Raw genomic sequence first — 21719 nt, 5'->3', positions numbered from 1 at the left:
GAGAGGAGCCTGGTCGGGCTAGAACTCTCCCCAACTGGATTGGGCTGTATGCCCTGCCTCTCTCTAGTTTTATTAAATTATTGATTATATGATAGATAAATCTGACAACTATGACGAGAAGCAGGTTGGCCGGATTATTGGCCGAAATATGGGATATGCAATAAGGTTGTAATGATATTTCTAGCGATGAATAAACATGTTAAAGTGTTCTCAGTTCTGCATTTCTGCAGCTTTCAGTATTCTGCTAAAACACAACAAATTGCTTGTTGAATTTGAAACAAACGAAAGGAAATCATTTTCAACATTTTTTTATTGAACAAATTTAACATTGAATTGAATTTAAAGTTTCCACTAAAAAAGTGAGTTTCTTTTTAAACTGTAATTTTCTACTAATATTTCCCTTCGTGATATGTCGCAGCCTTTAGTGATGTGTATATATTGCGCCAGTTAATATTGCGATAACGATTTAAAAAAATATGTATATATACATATATTGTGCACCCCTAGAGTAGTAGGATTATTGCACATTTAATCCCAAAATAAAACCCTGAGCAATTGTTCAGGGTTTTATGTTGTTTCTGCCATCAGTGTGACTGTGGCAGGGAAGATCACCTGTGTGTTACATGGGACAGTCTGGGCCGTCTGTGTGGGAGTAACTCTACACGCTGCATGTGAGAGGATCTGGCAGGACATGACTCAGAGCGCCGGCCAAGGTGTCAGAACTCAAGTCTGCTGTTTGAGAGCTGACCCCAAATTAATAGTTAATAGAAAGATGCTACGCTTTGATAAATGTCACTGTTACTGAAAATGGACGTTTTACAACAGGCACGTGATTGTAAATAAATAATGTTAATTTGTGTTTTTGCATTTAGAATTTAACATTGTTTTGTAATGTACTATACTTCTTTGTCATAGACATTTTCTAGAAGGTGCAAAAAGGTTATTGACGAGTGTAGGTATTAAGTAGAAAGACAAACCAACCACAGATTTTTGCCCTTCAGAACAACCAAAATCCTCGTGCCAGAGGATCTGAAGGGCCCTCTCTGTTCATACATAAAAAGTATTAAGACATTGGTGAAAGAACACTTTTTGCTTCATGAACTAATAACAGATTTTTATAATCCGTGTGAAAACCAATCAATTGATGATACATGACTTGATTAGGATAGACATTAGAGGAAAGCATGACTATTGTATTGTATGGTCTAATCAGGATTCATTCATACTTTAACCTCCCAGTGTAGCACCAGGTGACCTTATTTTTCACAATTATTGTTTTTTCTGTCAGATTGTTTATAGATCTTGACATTTCCCACCGCAATTTTTATTACCCTCATAATTTGTTTAACTTTCTTGTGTAATAACTAGACTAGGTTTATTATTTACTGTACGGGACTCTCACACCGCCTTAAAACCGACTGACAAGTCTGATTGCTGGTTACATGATTGACCATCGCAGGGTCAGACCTTTTTCCATTTTGTTTTCACGCTCCCCTGCGGCTTCCACAGGTGCAGCCTAAACACACTACCCCTATTCAAAATAAATGGGAAGACTTGCATTTTTCCCTGTCCGCCTGACTGTATGTGAACGAATCCTTTTTGGTGTAAGGATATGCACATCTCAAGGGTTCAATCATTCTAAACTGTATTCGGGAAAAATATCCCACTTGGAGTTCCTTTGCTTACACAAACGCGTCTCTGTCTCCTGTGCACTCTCCTGTTCATCACAGTATCTGTTTTTATTCCTAGGATAAGGACTCCAAAATAGCCTTCCTCCAGAAAGCGATAGATGTTGTGATGCTGGTGAGTGGCGAGCCCCTGGTGGCAAAGCCAGCACGCATTGTGGCCGGCCATGAGCCTGAGAAAACCAATGAGCTGTTGCAGGCCATGGCCAAGTGCTGCATCAATAAGGTCTGTGTTCTTGGGGGATTTTATACACACACATACGCACACACTCACACACACAGAAAGAAAAGATGAATGGGAAGTTTAAAACGCTCACTCTCCAATTCTCCAATGTTTCCAGTCTCCATTCTGGAAAAGTGATGTAGTTGTGGCATGTAGTGATGGTCAAATGATCATCTCCAGACTCCATCTGTTACTTGTAAACAAAATAAGACAATCAGCTATAAAGCTGAAATACTAGATTACTTGATTAATGCAACGTCATTACAACATCTGCTCCCTGCCTGGCTGAAGCTAATATAGTTAACCTAAAGAAACAAGGCGTCTGTCCCAACTAACGTTACGGTTTGGAGCTGCGACGCTGAAAACGTAACACTAATTTACTACAGAAGTCTGTGTCTGATATAACGTAATTTATACTGATTTAAGTGTTCTTAGATACACAGTTTCAACTCCAACACACAGTCCTTGTCTACCCACCATTCTCTCGCCTGTACTACTGTAACTGACTGGGAAACCAAAGTTTTCCCAAACTTGCGATCTTAAAGAGGCCGGCGGGTCCTCTGACTCTTGTGGGTCACCACCACTCGTCATACTTGTCCATAGTGCAGCTATCTCTGACTCACTCACTGGACCTGACAAAAAATGGCATACATAAGCAGAGCTCTGCTACATGCCAGTCAGAGCTAAGGCGGGGAGGTGTCCCTAAAGAACCCGCACATCTAACAGTAGTTCCGCATTACATCAGTTCCGCAATACGTTTATTAATTTGCACACAAGTTTTATTTATCTTTATACCATGTATTCTCCGTGTAAATTCATGCACCGAACCGTGACGCCTGTAGCGTTTTGGTTCAATATGAATACATACCGTTCCACCCTTACTAGTGGCACTACATAAAAAGAACATTCAGTGTGTGTTATTTTTCACATCAAAATAGAATACTCTTGTGATAATTGTCTAGCCACATCTCAGGAAGAAAGATTTTAATTGAACCCTGGAGATGGGATGTAGTATAGTAACTGTATTTTTATTTCATGTTATGTAGAATGAATGTATTCTCAGATATTATGCACCTTTTTTGCTGTCTCTGTTGTTCATTTACAATTACGTATATCAATGGCAGGCATGGCATTGCAAGTGGTCAAATATGTGCTACATGCTTCATGGTAATTCCAATAAAAAAAATGCAACCCTCCTTGTTAAAAATTAAACAATTCTCATACTCATTGATAATATTCCTCATTTGCCTTCACTTGTATTACAGATGTCCAGTGACGATGCAGTGAAGCGAGTGCTTGCAGGAGAAAAGGTGGACATAAAGACCAAAGCCAGCACTTCCAGGTCCCAGGACAAGGAAAATAGGGAGGGACGTGAACATCATCTGGATAGAGAGGTGAGAGTCCTCAGCCCTCTTCAGTCATGGAATTACACACTCAATCCTACTTTCAGGGTCCAAAATTAACTTTTTTGTCCACCAGCCAAATGACTAGTGAATGTTCAAATTTGACCCGCCATTCAATAGATAACCATTGTTTTTTGGAATGGTGAGTTAAGCAAATTTGTCATCCACTTGCATATTTTACCGGCATTTGGCTAGTAGATGGTGCCAAGAAGATTTTGAACCCTGCACTTAGTGCGAAATGAACTCTGTGTTAGCATTTAGCCTTGTGGGCTGCAGCTTTGGTGTACAAAACTGATAAGATACAGTAAAATGAGTTTTCCAGTATATAGCCATGGGTGGCATTAAACCCTCACCCTATGCGTTGGCATGACCCTTTCCAGGAGAAGAAAAAGATTACAGAGCGCAGCGGGAGCCGGGACCAAAAGGACCCAGACCAGCCCAAAGAGCAGGAGAGCCGACGCAGAGATGGGGAGAAAGACCACCACCGTGACAGGGAGCGCTCTGATAAGCACCACCGCAGGGAACAGGACCACCATGACAAAGACAAGAGCCGGGAGCGAGACAAGGATAAAGACAAAGGACGAGTCAAAGATAGGGACAGAGAGAAGGACAGAGAGAGGAACCAAGAAAGGGACAAAGACAAAGAGAGAGACAAAGAGAAGGACAGAGATAGGGACCAAGAAAGGGAAAAAGACAAAGGCAGAGAAAAGACAAGAGATAGGGATTCCCGCAGAGACCGGGAAAGAGACAAGGAAAAACGAAGAGACAAAGAGCGGGAGAAAGATAGGGAGCGACACAAAGAGGGCGAAGAGAGAAAGAAAAGTGGAGAGAGTGGCAACAGCAAGGTGTGTCCCTTAACCCCACTCACATCTTTAAATGTTAGCAACAAATGGCATGATTTACAGTCTGTGTCTATGTTGTTGCTTAGGCCAGAGTATCAGAAGAACCACAGCAAAAACCCAACCCTGAGCCGAGCAAAACAGCCAAACATGTGCCAGCAGTAAGTTCTATTTTTGGCAGATTTTTCAGTCATATTAAAACGTGTCCATCACTGGGACAGAGTTTCCTGTATGTCAAGTCAGCCAATTCAAGAAACATGGAGTTGGCGAGTGATTTTACATATTAAATTAAACTTGATGTTGTATGCATTTTGTAAAGAAAAAGAAAAAGATATAATATATGTTTTTTAATATTTTGCCTCTTATTCTTGCAAGGAACCAAACCCAGATTACAAGGTATTCAACCCTGCATAAACAATCAGTAGAAAATTAGAATTTATATACAGTATACAGACAATATATCACATTTTAGTGTTAGGGTCTGATCAAGGGTATTCCATATTTTTTAAGCCAAGGACCCCTTAACTGGAAGAGAGATGGAGCAGGGGCCCCTACTACATGTATTGTATAAAATTGAATTGCATATTAAACTGAGCCTACAATAACATGTAGGGCGGTTTAAAGCCTTTACACATACCTTTTTTGCATAGAATACTAAGCCATTAAAATAGTTGTTGGAATGATTAAAAAAAATCTTGTTTTAATGTAAAACATACATGTGGCCCAGTAAACCCTTAGGAATAACTATATGTGGATGGCCTTTGTGACTAACTTACCTATAGGCTAGTTTGCTAATAATATGTTGTATTAATTTTTTAGGACATTTCTAATTTTGGAAAAAAAAACTTTAAAAAACGTAACCATAATTTGGAGGGCCCCTGCATTGACTCTGAGGACCCCATAGGGGTCACGGACCCCCTGTTGAAGATCCCTTGTGTTAGAATATTGTGACTATTGCAAAGGTCTTGGTGTGGCTGGCTACTTAGTTTAGCGCTAATTTCTGGGCTATAGTGTATAGCAGACATGTGAGGTCTTGTTTCCTGTGTATATTTGATAAATTGAACTATTAAGTACACAGTGTATTGATGTTTTACTTTCCTGTGCAGCCTGCAGAAGTAGTGGAGAACCAGGTAAGAACTTACTCTACACTTCACACTTTTCTTTAGCAACTTTTCTTTGTTGCTGTTTGAATGGTTAAAAACATAATTTATGTTTATTGGTGCCTAATGGCAATATACCATACATCAATGTACCTCAAGCTTACTGAAGAAAATGATGAATGGTTTGTTAGCACAACAGATAGAGGTGCATGCCAGGGGTTATTCAAATCATCCCAACAGGTAGTAGGTAATATGTTGCTTTTTAGTGCTTATTGTCCTAAAGGTGTGTCTTTTTCCTGCTTGTCTTTGCTACTCTCACAGCCTGATAGTCCAGCTAGAATACCTCGGCCTTCATCTGCCAAAGGGCAGAGGCGGAGACCAAAAATTGGAGGTCAAGGTAACCCTATCCCAACTCTTTCTCTCAATGAACACCAATGAGGCATATCTCACATAGTTAATACAGACGTCGAAAATAACTGCACTATAATCATTGACAGAAGGGCTCTGAAGTACATCTAAATTGATTTTACAGATGACAGCGTTCTATGTGCACTCCACTGATCTTAAAAAAGAAATCCCTGTCAAGTTTCCCTTAGTGGGAGGTAGTGAGTACCTCATCAGGATTACTGTTGTCAGAAGCAATACAAGCTTCATTCAACTGACATTAAGACTTTTCCAAAAATACATTTCCTAAAAATATTAGAAAAGATATTGGTATCTGATATCTTTTTTCCATACTTGTACTGTAATGTCACATATCATTTTCATAGTTGTATTAGAAAGGAAACTAACAATGTATTTTTCTGCTGTCTACAGATGAGTCTGACAGTGAAGGAGGTAAGTGTGCAGTTGTATGCAAAACAGTATGAAGGTTTTAACTTTGTATTTTCCATGTGGAAATGGTGTCAACTTGAGGAGAGAGTTGGTGCCCTTGATCTAAAATGCATTTCCAGGATTGCCGTGCTTAAATAAACTAAATATCAGTGCTCCTTTGTTTTCAGGCTCCACATTGAGTCACAAAGTGAGTGCAATCACTCACTGAGTGACACTCAGTGACTCAGTGATATAGGGCAACGGTATTCCTTGCTAAAGTATCTGAGCAAGTTGGTTGAGCATAGTGGAAATGAACAACAATTACAAAAGTCCAGTCCAAAAGGATTTAATTTATTTATTAAGTCTTCTGATCAATCCAAAATCTCCATCTCAGATTTAAAGTATGTGAATGGATGTGTAGAGTTTTAGAAAAAACACTAAAATCTGACTATCATGGGTTGGAAGTCAATGCAAGGAAGCTGAGGCTGAGTGTACAAGGCTGAGTTTCCACTCGTGCCACAGTGTTTTGAAGTAGCTGTAGCTTTGTCAGAGTGGTAGCATTTAAGCCACAGTAAAGGACGTTGGTATTAACTTGTTATAATGGTGTTTACTTAAGTATCAGTGTCCTAAGGACAGGTCTAATCCTTGCTAAATAACACTGAGGTAACTAAAAATCATTGCCTTTCACAGAGGGAGATGCTCTGTTAGCCCAGAGACCTTCCCCCCAGGAACATGGAGACATTGCAGGCTCCTCAGTGCCATCGGACATGGCCTCCAGGTCTGTACAGTCAACAATGAACCTTCTCTCAGTTTGCAAACACTTTGCTGAGGTACTGGACAGGGTGCTCATCAAACATTATTCTTCACTTCCAAAAGACAGCTCCCATTAACTGTTTGTCACATCAACAAACATCTCCTTTTCCATTACTGGTACACATAGCAGGATTGATACTATATGATCAAGCTTATGACGTTTTTTGTTGAGAATGTTGAGATGTTGAGATGAAGTTATGGGATCATTTCTGAGGGTGTAGTTCTAATGTTGCATAGCATGGTAATGTATAGTGTTATTCTTTTTAGTTTCAGACTGGTTTTGCTTTTGAAACTTTGTTTTGTTCCTGGGCCTGATCAGTTCCAGTGCATTACACAGTTGAATAATTGAATAATTAATTTTGATAATTATGAATATTCTTTAACTGACTAATCAGTGACATTTGATTGTGTTGGCATCTGTGTTACAGCGGTTTTACTGTTAATAATATAGTCACTGTTTGTTGTTCCAAGCAACAATTATCATCCTGAAATCTGAATGAGTCAGTGTAGCTGTCACAATGTAGACATTTGGAAAATCACGGAGATGATAACAGAGGACTTGGCTTGTTAAAGGAGTCAAGTAAAAAATAACATAGGTTGTGAAACAAAATAAAAATCACTTGTAAAAATGCTAAAATATTTAGTTTGTTTAACTGCTTCTTTTCAGTAATGAGTAAATTCCTTTCAATCTACAGCAACAGGAGAATACCACGGCCCAGCAGCGCTCGGCCAGCACCTCCCCGAGTCAAGAAACAGGAAAGTTACTCTGATGTGACCCCAGCTGAGAGGTGACTTCACCACACATACTGTATGCACTCATGTCATTAGTCGAATTTATAGTCACAACAGCAAATTCTTTCTCTTCTTTGTAAATACATTCTTAGCTGTCCCTGCCAGAAGCGGAGATGGATTACTACTTACATTATTAAACAAAAAGCAGTAAACACACTGAATGAAAATAGTGTTTGTAACTGTGTAATAACTGAGCAAGGGGAGCCAGTCTAACCGGTCAACAGTTACATTGGTTAAAGGTGTCTACAAGATGGTGCAGGTGGCATCAGTCAGAAATGAGTCAATCTCTTTGTCTGTCTTCCAGGCTGTCCAGTGCCAAGCCCTCAGCACCGGTCATCATGGATGGGAAGATGCTGTCTGAGGATGAGGAGGATGAAGATGAGCAATTTCTTGTGGAGGTGCCTCCACCTTCAGATTCTCCTGAGATGGATGTGGTAAGGGACTTGAACAGGACGTTTTACAAATACCATGGAAAACATTGGATAGTTATCTACAATTTTTTCTATTACAGGGGCTTGCACAAGAACTCAACAGTGAAAACAAACATGGTACACGGTCGTATTTTGTTTTTTCTCTTTTTAGTTCTGCCTTATTTTGTATTTTGGAAGGAGCAATGCCACACTTTGAGGAAACATACCTTTCACTGTCCCTCTCATTGTTTCTCTCACTATAGGTGGCCTTGTGAAAAGGATCCTTGAGACCAAGAAAGACTATGAATTGTCCCCATCTTCCCCCAAATCTAAAGAACAGGTATGTACAGTTGTAGTAGTAGTTCTTTTACTTCTCCTCTAGAGGGCAGTATCAGCCTAGTTCTCTTTAACCAATCCTCATCACTGACTCATGCTCCCTTTTTATATTGCCATTAGTTCTATCAGCCATTCTTCATGCAAGGTTTGCTCTCCAGGGCAAAAGTTTAAACTGCAGTAAAAGGCCCAGTGCAACACTGGTTATTATCAAAAGAAAGATATAAACAAATGGAGTAGAGAGGTGTAATTGCACCGCGTTGTAACCACAAGAATGTCACCCTTCAGTGAGGCTGAAGGGCTAATAACCAGACAAGCAAGTATGGCTTCCAACAGACCACACACACAATTAGACACACATCAAGATGTCTGGAGCAAAATTAGCCTTTTTTTTTCTTGGGTTGCTCAATATCTTAGGTATGCTTAATTTGTTTTGATTTCAGATTTCTCTGTTCTATATACAGTTTGAGTTTGGTATCTGTCATCTTGGGGACTGGATTTTACAAACCGTTCACACTCCTTCCCCTTGTGTGAACTTAGGTCATTCCAGAAAAGAGACAATGCACAACCAGTTTGAGGTTGTCTCTAGATGTCCTCTATTAAGACTCCAATGCACAGTTTTCAGGTTTTCTTCTAAAGTTCCTTCTTTCTTCTCATCTTGTCATTGATTTAGACTACATATTTTTTTTCAAGGTGACATATTACTGGTGTTGCTCATCAATTCCCCTCGGTTTGCTTATTCATCAGCCAGAGAGAGAGTGGCCTTTCATCATTATTTAGAATGTGAATTGGTGTAAAGCTTACAGTTTGGTCTGTAGTCCATGGTGTGAGGTGGCGTACGCTGTCTGCTTTGGGTGGTCCTCTTCACTGAAGCATACTCTCCTGGCATCCCTTCCTAGCTGACCACCCTGACTTTGATGGATGCACTGTTTTGGACTGTCACTCATGCAAAAAAGGCACCTGATCCATCCCCTCCCAACTGCGGCCTCAGACATCGTCCCTCATAACTCACACCTGAAGTCGTCTCAGCTTATCCACCAGTAAACTGAAATAGCTTGACAGGAATTTGTAGGCACAGCATTTAACCAACTGTACATGTCTGTGTTAATTGTAGTTTTTGCGCACCACTTGAAAAGAATTTATCTCAAAAAAATGATGCAGACCCAAACATACGTTCACAGACAAGCAAAAGATCAAAAATAGCAGATCTCCTTGTGTAACATGAGCATAGCCTTGTGGAGTTTGAACTCATTTTGTTAATGGAGCCTTCTCAGTTTTCAGGGGTTCCAAACCTTAATTTCAAAGTATCCTTTATGGTCTGCACAGGCAGCTTATAACAGGTATGCCTGCACATAGGAACTGTTCAGTCCACCTCTCATCATTATTGGCCTTGCCTCGTCAGCTGTATAAAGAACTTTAATGACTTCCTTCCTGACATGAAAGTGTAGGGAGGTCAGCTTAATGGAGTTGTTTTTTTCTTCTTGTAATCACGGTAAAACACGCAGGGTCAATAATGTAAATATTGAGCTTCCTTATTCTATGTGGTATGACGGGTTTGAAATTTCAGCCTCCGCTATTCATTTTCTTAAATGCCGATGTTTATCAAAACACTGCGTCTGGGTGAGTCACAAACCCCCCTGATTTAAGATCCGACATTATGGTCAGTACAAAAATGTTAGCCTTTGGACCATTTTGTATATTTTATGAAAATCCAGTCTAAATGTTATTACTCCCCATTGTAATGTATGTTCTTTGTCATTTCTGAATTCATTTAGCTATTGTTAATGCCACTGCCTAGCTGCCCTGTTGCTGTTCTGATGTAAATAAAGGGAAATCCTAAACAGTCAAATGATTGTATTTTGAAATGTCCCACCACAGTGTGTGTGACTGAAGAATCTGCTGTATATTTATGGGGATGCCCTTCCTCATGACCCCTTGGCAGTATTGTATATTATTCCAAGATAGTTCTCCTTTTATTTAGACAGAATCTGCCCCTTGCAGCAGCTGCGTTTTCATAAGATTTTTTGTGTACTCTTTCCCTCTTTTCTTTACCCCCATCAAATTAGCCTTGATGAAGGTTTGTAATGTATAAATAAACCCTGTGGCATACAAATGGATGGCTGTTGAGTGAGAGTCACGGAGGAGAAGGGCCTGAATACTCTGCAGAATTGTCAAGAAAATAAATACTCCTTTCTGCAGACCTGTCTTTATAAACATCCAGCGTTTTTTGGTGTGGAAACATTAGGAAATGGCCCTGTGGCATTCCGTTAGTCATATTAGTTTTGTGGAGGTCATATTAACTTGTTAAAGGATGTTGGTCAGGTTTATGAGAAGTACCTACCTGAAGTAGGTACACTCTGTTACCAGACCAACCTTTACAACTGCAATTATCAGAAGTCATATTTTCAAACCTTTCAAAATGGCTTTTCTTCTCCATGATAATTTGAATTTAGAATACAGTTTCCATTTCAGTTACTTCAGTAAAGCCAAAGATCCCTTTTGAAAGTTCCCTTTCAGTTCCCCTCCATAGCCCAGGGTGGTGATCTCAGTTGTCTCCCCAAGGAGTTACAGTGACCCTGCAACAACATCCTGTAACCTCACTGCTCACCTCACTGACTCCCAGCTATTTTTATGATCCAGCTAGACTTTTGAATGGCCTTCTATGAAAAATGACGAGGAAGACCATTAACGTTGCATGGAGCCAATTTTCATTCTATGCTTTGATCCCTGTTTTGCGTCTCAGATCTCAGGGATGCGCATCGGTGTCTTCAAATGATCGGCAGTAGAATTGGTCGCAGAAGCTCTAAAGTTCTTGCAGGAGGTCTTCAATCATCTATACGTTCTGTGACAAATCCTTTTTTTTTCTCTCTCATTTGTCTTTGTGATGATGAAAGAGCCGTTGACTAGAATTCCTAAAGAGTTGCGTTTGAGCTTGCTGTGCCACAAGCTACTGTTTACCACTGTAACATGAACTTAAATGGATTCAACTTCCTTGTGGGCAAAGCAGCGCTAATGAGAGCTTTGTACATTTGTCTCTCATCCTCCGGTTTTGACCAAAGTAAAGCTGATTAAAGTAATGACTGAATGAAGCTTCTCTCCTTATGTGATGGACGCTAATCTCTCGCTGTCAACTAGCGTCTAAAGGATTGTTTCCCCAGCTAATGATACCCTAGAGGCTGCTCTGCCGCTGACAGCCTACATGCATGCATGCCATTTTCTTGTCAAAAGAGACTGAAGAATGTCTTCCTCTTGACTCTGAAAATCCTTATAAGCAGTCCATAAATCACATATTTGCACGCATTACCTCATTAAGCTGATTAGGCGCGTGATGCCTGGTTTAATTTCACATTGACAAATTGCAATATGTTCTGTTTTACCCCCTGTGACGGAGACCCAAGCAGAGTTTAAATGAAAGATTTCAGATCACGAAGTATGTTGCCATCCAACAATATAAATGCTGATGAAAACAGGATTAAAGTATTTATTTATGTACTTTACAAAAAAGAGAGCTCAATCTATAAGACAATACTGTATAAAACCTCCCTGTATTAATCCAACAGCCCTTTCTAGCGCCAGCCAGAGGCTGTGTCTTCCCCATTGCCTGGGGTTTTCATCACTGTCTGAGATAATGGGAAAAACTGTCCCATCTCCACCCCTCCCTCCTCTCTCACCTCCTACTCCTGCGGTCACCACGTCTAAATATTGTTCTGTGATCTGGGTGAGAAAAAGGAAAACTAGGAGCACACAGGTCTCGTAGACCCCTGACAGAGACCTCCATAAAGCTGTGATTTATATCCACCTGGACAGAGTGCACACGAACCAGGGGTCATGTTTTCACGGCAAGTTTTTTTTTTTTTTTTTTTTTTCAACAGAGAAGGAGAGGGGGAGGTAGCAAGGGGACGGCAAATAGAATGCAGCCATGGGTCCGTCTGGGCCGTGCAGACCAAACCACAGCGAGACAGGTCGAATGAGCCGTAGAGTGTTTATCTAGCTGCAGGGTTCAGAGCGCCCAGTGGAAAGCCACCCACAATGTCAGGGAACCGCCGGGCCAAGGCGTTTCAACCCTCACACTCTTGAACAAACCACAGATAGGTAACAAACAGTTAGGTTGACAGGAATGTGTACTTTCTTCCTGTAAAGACACAGTGGTAAACCGTGATATTTGATGTAATTTCTGCAGTGTGGTCTTGTCTAGTCAAGCTGCCATTTTGAATTACTGAGCTGTTTGTTTTGTTTTAGGAGATTGCTTGATAAGGCAAATGCTAAATGTGCTTACTGTAGCAAGCATATGTGACAGATTGTGTGTTTTGAAGAGGAAGCTGTCATTTAGTTTACACGCTGTCGCAAACATGATTCCTGCTGCCTCGTGAAGGCAGGTGCTCCCATCTGTGGAGCCAAATAGAATAAATTGGACCAAGAGTTGAACTTGAAAGGAGGCCTAAGTGTAGTAGTTGTTACTCAATACTGTAGTAAAATAACCCCACTGCCACAGCCTGTTACTAAAATAAACAAGACTTAAAGGCCACAGAGTGTGGAGGGGCTCTGTGTGTCCACTGTATGCTGAACCCCTGCTTTGTGTGTGTGTGTGTGTGTGTGTGAGTGATGCTAAAGCTTTAGCATTACACACGCACACACACGCACACTCCGAGGACTTGCAAAGCCCAGCTGAGCAAACATCCTTGAATTTGCTCCCTGCCAAGGGAGGTCCTTCCCTGATACCTTCCCCTCCTTTTCGCCATCGAGGGACTGAGTGTAATTTGGATATGGTGACCCCCCCTCCCCCCAACCACACACCATACACTGGAGGCCCTCATCAACCAGTCCCCTAACTTTGGCCAGTACAATTCAGCCGCATGTTTGATCTTTATATATACAGCTAGGTTGGTAGAATTCCTGCCTAACATTTTTAGCCTTGAAATCTTAAACCACTAAATGCAGCCTTGCTCTGGTTCTGGGCATGGGAGACTTTGCTGGCAAAGGTAGAATTCCTAAAGTGGGTTTATTATGTTTTGGTCTAGGGACACACAAGTGATTTTTGTGTGATTTTGTGTATGTTCATACAGCTGTTTGATACAGCGTTTAGTTTAAATCATGCAGATGAAATTCAAACATCTTAGTTTTCTTTCTGCACCTGTTAAGACTTTGATCTGGAATAATCTGCTTATGCAATTTAATTAATCATTCCTCAAATACCAACATGCACACTCAAACTTTATTTAATGTTCATTATCTTTGCAGGTTGACAACACCAACAATTTCCTCCCTGAAACCTAACCCATTTGTATTCTACACTTCCACTTCCAGAACGTGGTGTCTGAAGCAGCACGCAAGAAGGAGCGGGACATGGTGACCCGGGAGATAGATCGGCTGCGCTCATCCATCCAGACGGTGTGCCGCAGCACCCTGCCTTTGGGTAAGATCATGGACTACATACAGGAGGACATGGACGCCATGCAGGCTGAACTGCGCACCTGGCGGCGGGAGAACAAAGAGCACGCACAGGCGTTGCTGCAGGAGCAGAGGTGGGGTTGGTACACAAACAACACAAATGAAATGTTATTTCCTGCACAGCTTTACAGCACAAAGTTCCAGTAGATTACTGATTCCAGTATATCCTATTCAATGCTGCTTCCAAAATAATGCTACTTTTGTTTGTCTTGCTTTGATGAAAGAAAGGAATATCAACATGTTTCACTGGAAATTCCTAAGCATTTCTGTTAAACGAAATTTTCTCTTTTAAAACACAGGTCATACGAATATAATTACACTGTCATTTTAAAATCTTATCTTAAATTGAAAGTGATACAATTATTTTTTGGGGCTTTTCTGCTTTAACGGACAGGACAGCTAAGTAAAAAAGGGGGGAGAGAGAGGGGGAAGACATGGAGGAAATTGTCACAGGTTGGATACGAACCCTGGACCTCTGGGTCGAGCATAGACTGTGTGTGTGTATATGTATATATATATATGTATGTATGTATGTATGTATGTGATATATATATATATATATATATATATATATATATATATATATATATATATACAGAGATGGACAGTGCATACGGTTCGACAAAGTGTTGCAAATACACAGTATAATAAATATATGTGTATATATATATATATATATATATATATATATATATATATACAGTCTATGGCGTCAAGGCACAAACCTCTAAGTATATGTGCAACTTCTCTACCCACCGAGCCAACCAGCAACACGTGATAACGATTATTATTATTATTAATATTATTATTATTGTTTTTGTTTCTTCACAGCTGTGTGCGTATTGTTTGTTGCTGTGGACTATTTCTCAACCTGTGTGGGTGTGTGTGTGTGTGTGTGTGTGTGTGTGTGTGTGTGTGTGTGTGTGTTACAGAGCAACAGACAGGGCAGTGGAACCTCTTAAGTTAGAACTAGCTGAGCTGGAGCAGCTGATTAAGGACCAGCAGGACAAGATTTGTGCTGTAAGGTCCAACATACTGAAGAATGAAGAGAAGATCCAGAAGATGGTTACTGGAATCAACTTCTCCGCCAGAACTTGATGTGAGAAAGGAGGTCGACGAAATAAAACTTTCCTAAAATTGCACTGAAGATTTAGGGATGAACAGTGTCTCGTTCAGAATACTGGCAAGGCCATTTCTCTTGGAGACGATGTGGGGTAGGACCAAACACTGCACTTTTAGGGGGTTTTGTCAGAGAAGGAGATGGACCCAATTGCGTCAGGTGGATGTTCGTAAATAAAAGCTCTATATGATGGCTTGAAGGTCTGACTTTAATCTAGCATCTACTGTGACTAACAGATAAATAAATACAAAATATGATCCTTCTCTGCACACTAACTTTACCCCATCGTTTACCCCTTTTCTGTAATGGTGCCTTTGTGGAATGAGCCAGTGCACGGTTAACTTGCAAGTTAGCCTAAATAATTCTATTTTTAATGCTGGGTGAATTCATCAAAAGTCTAAATATTTTAAAATGACCAATAATTAACATGAACATTTCATTTGCTGTACACCCAGCAATCCTTGCACCAAATTTTAAAACCTGTGTTCTTAAAAAAAATAAAAAAAGCAGTCTGGAGCGTGGCACACTTAGTTTAGTTTAGTTTAGTTTCCTTGCCTCAGTTTTAATTTTTCCTGGCTCTGGGGACTTGGGACAGTTTGATTGAAGTATAAAGCGGGATGTGATCTGATTCATTTGCTGTTTTCAACTGCGATTATTACATCTCTTATAGTGCTGTTGGACTAGCTATACAACAGTTAATATGTACTCTTCTTCACATTCAACTTGTTGATTACAGGAAAGTTAAAAAAAAATCTTGATTTGGCATGGGGATGTCTAGGACTTATGTGGGGAGTCCTGATGGTCTAATCGATTGTAATACATGTTAGACAACTGTGGTGCCCTGGTTTGAATCTGCCCGGGACCTGTAACTCGTCATACTGATCTTTTCTTTTTCTTCTAAACCTTTTTCTTCAAGCTTCCTCCCTCAAGCTATCCTTCCAACAAAAAAAACTTTTTTCCTGTACTTACAACAACCTTATACCTTATATCTTGTAAAATCCAAAACTCAGTTTATCTATACGTTATTTTTCACTGTTCCATTTTTGAAGCACTGCTGCACTTTGATAAGACTGATTGGTTAGTGGAGGTGTGCCTTCAGTGGCAGTGTTGCAGTTCTTTCTTCTATCTCGCATACCCATCTTATAAAACATAGGCACACTTATTGAATTTACGTTGAGGGAAACGTAAGCGTTTATCCTTTCTCCCTGCAGTCAGTGAGCAAACAGAACAGCTGCCGTCAGGGAGCTCCCTCTGCTCTATTTATACTATAGGATTTGCCAAACTGTTTCTTTTTTGGAATGGAGACAATGTTTGGCCAGATGGCAGCTTTTTGTAAGAACCTTCAATTCTTTATAAATTAAATTAAAATAAAGAATACAAAACTATTTTACTAGCTCCTTTTGTGACTTTAAAAAATGTGCTTTACATATGTAGCTAATTAGAAAATATGAAGCAATACTAGGCTGAGATTGGATTTGAGATGTATGACTGCAAGAAACCACTGTCCCAGTTTCCCCAAAAGTCCAAAAATGCCATCTCACTGAAGTCCATGTGTGAATAAAATACACACAAACAATGCAGTTACCATATTTAAGTAATAGTACAACAGTTAATTGAACTTGTACAAGTGCAGTTACTACCTCTGTTAGTTTTACTGCAGATATACATGGAGACTGCCAGCAGTTACACTGCACTGTAAAAAGCACACACTTGGTTGGATTGATGAATGTAATTAATTCTTTAAATGCTTTTTTATAAGCTCCAGTTGTATTTGAACTAGTTTTGCCAGATGTGAATGTAATGAGCATACATATTGTAGCTAGACTTTCTCTTCTCTGCACAGATCTCCAAAACATCTGCCCAAAAATGGGTTTCCACTTTGACTGCTTTGTCAGAAAAGTTACCAATAGAATAGGTGGCACAACATCTCAATACAGCTAGAGACTGATAATGTACAAACAGACAGCCAGTAGTTGCCAATGGGAAGAACTGTTTAGCTTCTGACTGGCCAATTGTGTTTGTTTAGATTGATCATTGGCATCAACAGCTACGGAAAGAGCAAAATTACACTGCGTCATTGCTTCAGTGGGAAATATTAATGCAATTCATTTAACTGATCTTTATGAGAGGTATTCACTATGAAGATTCCACAGTTAAAATGTATTCTCATTTAGTCTGATTTACTCCATTTTCATATCAGTATATTTAGTCCATCAAATATACTGTAACCTATTGAAAAGTCAAATTTTAAAAAGCAAATTTAAAAACATAACTTGTGGAAAAAAGTGAGACCCTGTGTGCTCATATGTCTTATATAAAAGGACGATGTAAACTACTTGTACAATATCTTTGTTTCTCTTTAAACTGTACAATATGTATATGTGGAGAGATTGTATCATAGTTCAAATAAGTATATAATTTTGTAGTGGAGTGAAATAAATTGTTACATTACAATAGCTATTTGTGTATTCCTTTTTTCAAGAGTCAATGGAGAGTAGTGACTGTTGCTGAGAGAAAGTTAGACTCAAATCAAGTTGTCCTTGGAATTGAAAATTAATGAGAGGTCTGGATTGCTTAAATTACATTATGAGCAAAATGATAAATGACCCTGGTTTGGGATTTTGACGAGTTTATGTGAAGTCCTTGTGGCGTCTGTCATGGCCAAGTCACACTCGACGAGACTCGTGTCTTTTGAAGCCCAGTCTGACATGACAAAAGTAAGACATTTGACTTTCTTTTAAAGACCCTCAAGTAACATTAGCAGCAACTTTTCTCTGGCAAGTCAAGGAACAGCTGCAACACACACAAAGCGTATTAGGAAGCCCCTTTAACAACTATTAAGTAAGATTTGGATTGAAGTTGGAGCATTTGTGATGCAAGTCGGAGATTTATCCAAAGGCCCCTAGCAGAAGGCATGGACAAAAGACGCTGGCCCCAATCTCAGCAGGTGGATTAAGATAAGACTACAGCACAGTCCAAAGAAAGCTCCATTGTCCATCTGTGTTTTCCTTTTAAATGCAGGGTTCCACAAAGAAGAAGTGACTTAAAACACAACTGCCTCTTCACTGTTTAAAATAACTAGGTGATTTGTTTTTCCCTTTGAACTTCATAATGGATCATGCTGCTAATGAGTTACCACGTTTCACTGTGGTTGTCTACAGTTAAAATGTTTTGGCACCCCAGGTAAAAAATTGTATTAATGTGCATAAAGAAGCCAAGAAAATATCTCCAAAAGGCATCAAATGACAGATTAGATAATTGTATAATATGTCACAAAAAGTTAGATTTTATTTCCATCATTTACACTTTCAAAATAACAGAAAACCAAAAAATGGCGTCTGGGCACCCTGCAGAGTTTATAGCATGCACCGCCCCCCTTTGGAAAGCTGAGACCTGACAGCGTCATGGATTGTTCTCAATCATCGTCTGGAAAGACCAGGTGATGTTGATCTTAAGGTTTTAAATGGCCAGACTCATCTGACCTCGCCCCAACAATCAGCACCATGGCTTTTTAAGCTGTTGTCATAAAACTGAACTGAAAATAGTTGACGCTCACAAAGCAGGAGAAGGCTATAGAAGATAGCAAAGCGTTTTCAGATCGCAATATCCTCTGTTCGAATATAATTTAGAAATGGCAGTCATCAGGAACAGTGGAAGTTAAATCAAGATCAGAAAAATAACAGACAGAACAGCTCGCAGGATTGTGAGAAGAGCAAGTCCAAACCCACGTTTGACTGCACGATCCATCCAGAAAGACCTGGAGACACTGGAGTGGGGCAATGCCTACACCATTCCTACACCATTCCACTATTAAGAGATACTCGTACAGATATGGTCTTCATGGAAGAGTCATCAAAAGAAACCTATTCTACGTCCTCACCACAAAAATCAGTGTTTGAAGTTTCCAAATGAACATTTAGATAAGCCTGATGCATTGTGGGAACAAGTTCTGTGGACCGATGAGGTTAAAATAGAACTTTTCGGCCAGAATGAGCAAAGGTAGGTTTGGAGAAGAAAGGGCACAGAATTGAATGAAAAGAACCTCTGTCCAACTGTTAAGCATGGGGGGGATCAATCATGCTTTGGGGTTGTATAGCAGACTGTGGCACAGAGAACATTTCACAAGTACAAGGAAAATGGATTCAATAAAACAAGGTATTAACTCTGCAGGGTGCCCAAACTTTTGCAGACATCATTCTTTTGTTTGCTGTTATTTTGAAAGAATAAATAATGGAAATAAAATCAAACTTTTTGTGACATATTATAAGAATGTCTAATCCGTCATTTGATGCCTTTTGGAGATGTTTCCGTCTTTTTTTTGGCTTCTTAATGCACATTAATACAAATCTTTACCCGGGTTGCCCAAACTTTCAAGCCCCACTGTATGCTAGTCCCAATCACTTTATTAACTTTAACTCTGATAATGAACTACACATAAAGCACATGGCCAGGGTTTGGATTGGTGAAATTTCCTCTCCAATCTGGCATTGTTCATATTCTGCTTTACTGAAAGTACTGTTACATGCATATTGTTCTGAGTGATGCCATCAGTGGGATGAGCTGTGTACTATGTTACCAAGTCTTTTTACTACACACTACTTATGGGTAGGAACCTGGATGCATACGTTCAATGAGTAAGACTGTGTCTCAAAATCATTATTGCAAATCACTACTCATGAAAAAATGAAATCGGTTTATCCACAATTGAATTTTAGAATTGCCTTTCATATTCCACCATGAAACAAACATGTCTTTACAAAGCTGGAAGTCCGTGCACAACCTGTCCACTTATGGGCACACGTGGCACAGTTGACCTGTCCATGTCTTTTTAAAGCACCACCAGGGGCCACAGTGTCAAGGTTCCTCTGTTATTAGGCAGCATAGAGCCACCTTGGTGTATGTCCCCCACCAAAAAAGAAGACGAAAAAGACCCCCCACAGATGAACAGTCTACAAGACGACTGACACCACACTTTAGGCATATGTTGTGCAATTACCCAAACTGCTTCCATGCAACCGGCAGCTAAGCAGAATGCCTAACCTTTGAGTACACAAGAGCATGGACACACCGTATGTAGGAGCTGTAGGAGGTAATAAGACCAAACTCCTTTCCTTGGATCCTGGATCCCTTTTGGTACTGCTCTTTGACCTTTTAATATGATCCTGTGGTCGGTGGCCTTCAAATATTTATTTATAGCCGAAAACACATGATGGTGTGCCACGGAATTTTAATATATATATTTGTGGACACTTTTAGGTGTAACTTGACCCACATTATCTTTTGTTCCTGTATCTATTTTCTATCACTTTTATAAATTATAACAACCTACTTACACAACTACCACAATATTAGGACTGCTTATGATTGTGTCACATTCTAATCTACAATAAAAAGACTTACATATCTTAGGTAATTTAAGGTTATTCTATCTAACATTTTTAGACTACACTACACCAAATAATATCTACAGTCCATGTATTTGGAATTTGTTAAATTGACATTAGCATTCTAAAATTCTGGCTTGTTTCATAGATACATAGAAAAAAAAGATTATATTACCTATTTAATTTACTATCTGTAACTAATTTGTCTACCCTTTTATAAAGCGTTAAAAACAATTTCCGGTGGCAGTGTCAAGACAAAAAAACAAAAGTGTCACAGCCTATGTCCCCTCGCTGTTGTCATGGTCGTTGTCCCTTTAAACGCGTCCAGCTGAGCGCAGGCAGGAAGTTACGCAACCACCTCACACAGGCGTCGTCATCGACGCAGTCACGTCTGTGTGTTATGGAGTCTCTTCTCTGATTCAGTTGGCTTTCTCGTCACTGTGGGACCCAGTGCCGATCCGCTGCCGAAGCACTAGCTCCAGGTTGACGGTGTGTGGGACATTTCAGGAGCATGGCCGACGGTCCAGAGGCGGATGTGGACGAGCCGTCCAGTATCAACTTCCCTCCGCTCATCACTGTCTCTGATCTGCCCAGTACTGCTGCAGGTAACCCTGGCTAAATGATACATCAGCATGTATACTGCATGTGGTGAGAAGACAGGAAGACAACGATAACCAGGGCCCTAGATAGGTGGTGTGCCAATTATTCAGAATCCCCCCCCCCCGCCCAATAAAAATGATCTAAACCAAACCAAAGCACCAATCTTGTTAAGAGCACCACTTCTATGAATGTGTTAACTGGCACGCGAAATGTAACAACAATCCACGCAACTTTAAGCACTCATAGCAACATCTATGACTCAGATGTCAACACAGATGTGGTGTTGTTCAGGGTGACTCTTGTCTGTGTAATGAGGTGTGGCTCATGGAGTCAGGAAACATCTTCAGTAGGACTATGTCTGAAATATTGGATGTCATAGCCCACACATAGCCATAATAAATGGATTTAGACAATAGTTTGACCATCAGAGCTTGAATGCAAATTTACTACAAGTGTTGGACACAATAGTAGTAACACCTGCACAATAAAATGCGAGTTAACACAGCCCGGCAATAACTAGCCCCCATTTGGGAAGTTTGTGTTAAAGGTGCCCTGCCAAACATATTTCATCACTTTATGGTAATGTCTGAAGTTCTACCATGGAAGCCTTTCTAGCGTGGTATAGAAAGCCTGCAGGAAGACTCAGCTCAATTTATGCCAGTTCTCATTAATATTCAATGAGCTGTGCTGTTTGACTCTGATTGGCTAACAGTTAGCCAATGAGAGCCTGGCTATCAGCATCCTTTACCCAGCACA

General features: G+C 40.0%; 2 protein-coding genes across 5 annotated transcripts in view; both read left to right on the top strand.

Moving 5' to 3' along the window:
- The window catches only part of traf3ip1 (TNF receptor-associated factor 3 interacting protein 1), a 21800-nt gene extending 4367 nt beyond the window's left edge, over positions 1–17433 (top strand). The window contains exons 3-18 of one of the 4 annotated variants that reach the window (XM_032512953.1): positions 1750–1911; positions 3174–3302; positions 3692–3960; positions 4003–4156; positions 4240–4311; positions 4526–4546; positions 5257–5280; positions 5572–5647; positions 6067–6087; positions 6754–6841; positions 7572–7664; positions 7973–8102; positions 8180–8216; positions 8342–8418; positions 13716–13933; positions 14792–17433. In XM_032512953.1, coding sequence (XP_032368844.1) covers positions 1750–1911; positions 3174–3302; positions 3692–3960; positions 4003–4156; positions 4240–4311; positions 4526–4546; positions 5257–5280; positions 5572–5647; positions 6067–6087; positions 6754–6841; positions 7572–7664; positions 7973–8102; positions 8180–8216; positions 8342–8418; positions 13716–13933; positions 14792–14957 — 1737 coding nt within the window. In that variant the 3' untranslated portion in view covers positions 14958–17433. Of the gene's footprint in view, positions 1–1749; positions 1912–3173; positions 3303–3691; positions 4157–4239; positions 4312–4525; positions 4547–5256; positions 5281–5571; positions 5648–6066; positions 6088–6753; positions 6842–7571; positions 7665–7972; positions 8103–8179; positions 8217–8341; positions 8419–13715; positions 13934–14791 lie in introns of all 4 variants that reach the window. The other 3 variants (XM_032512951.1, XM_032512952.1, XM_032512955.1) reach the window with 3 other exon arrangements.
- A 3269-nt stretch (positions 17434–20702) lies between these two features.
- Positions 20703–21719, top strand: part of asb1 (ankyrin repeat and SOCS box containing 1) — a 10763-nt gene continuing 9746 nt past the window's right edge. Inside the window, exon 1 of the mRNA XM_032512962.1 lies at positions 20703–20968. Coding sequence (XP_032368853.1) covers positions 20875–20968 — 94 coding nt within the window. The 5' untranslated portion in view covers positions 20703–20874. The remainder of the gene's footprint in view (positions 20969–21719) is intronic.

Source organism: Etheostoma spectabile, chromosome 4, assembly GCF_008692095.1.
Source record: "Etheostoma spectabile isolate EspeVRDwgs_2016 chromosome 4, UIUC_Espe_1.0, whole genome shotgun sequence".
In the NCBI taxonomy this organism is placed as follows: Eukaryota; Metazoa; Chordata; class Actinopteri; order Perciformes; family Percidae; genus Etheostoma; species Etheostoma spectabile.
This window is presented reverse-complemented; position numbering and strand designations above follow the sequence as displayed.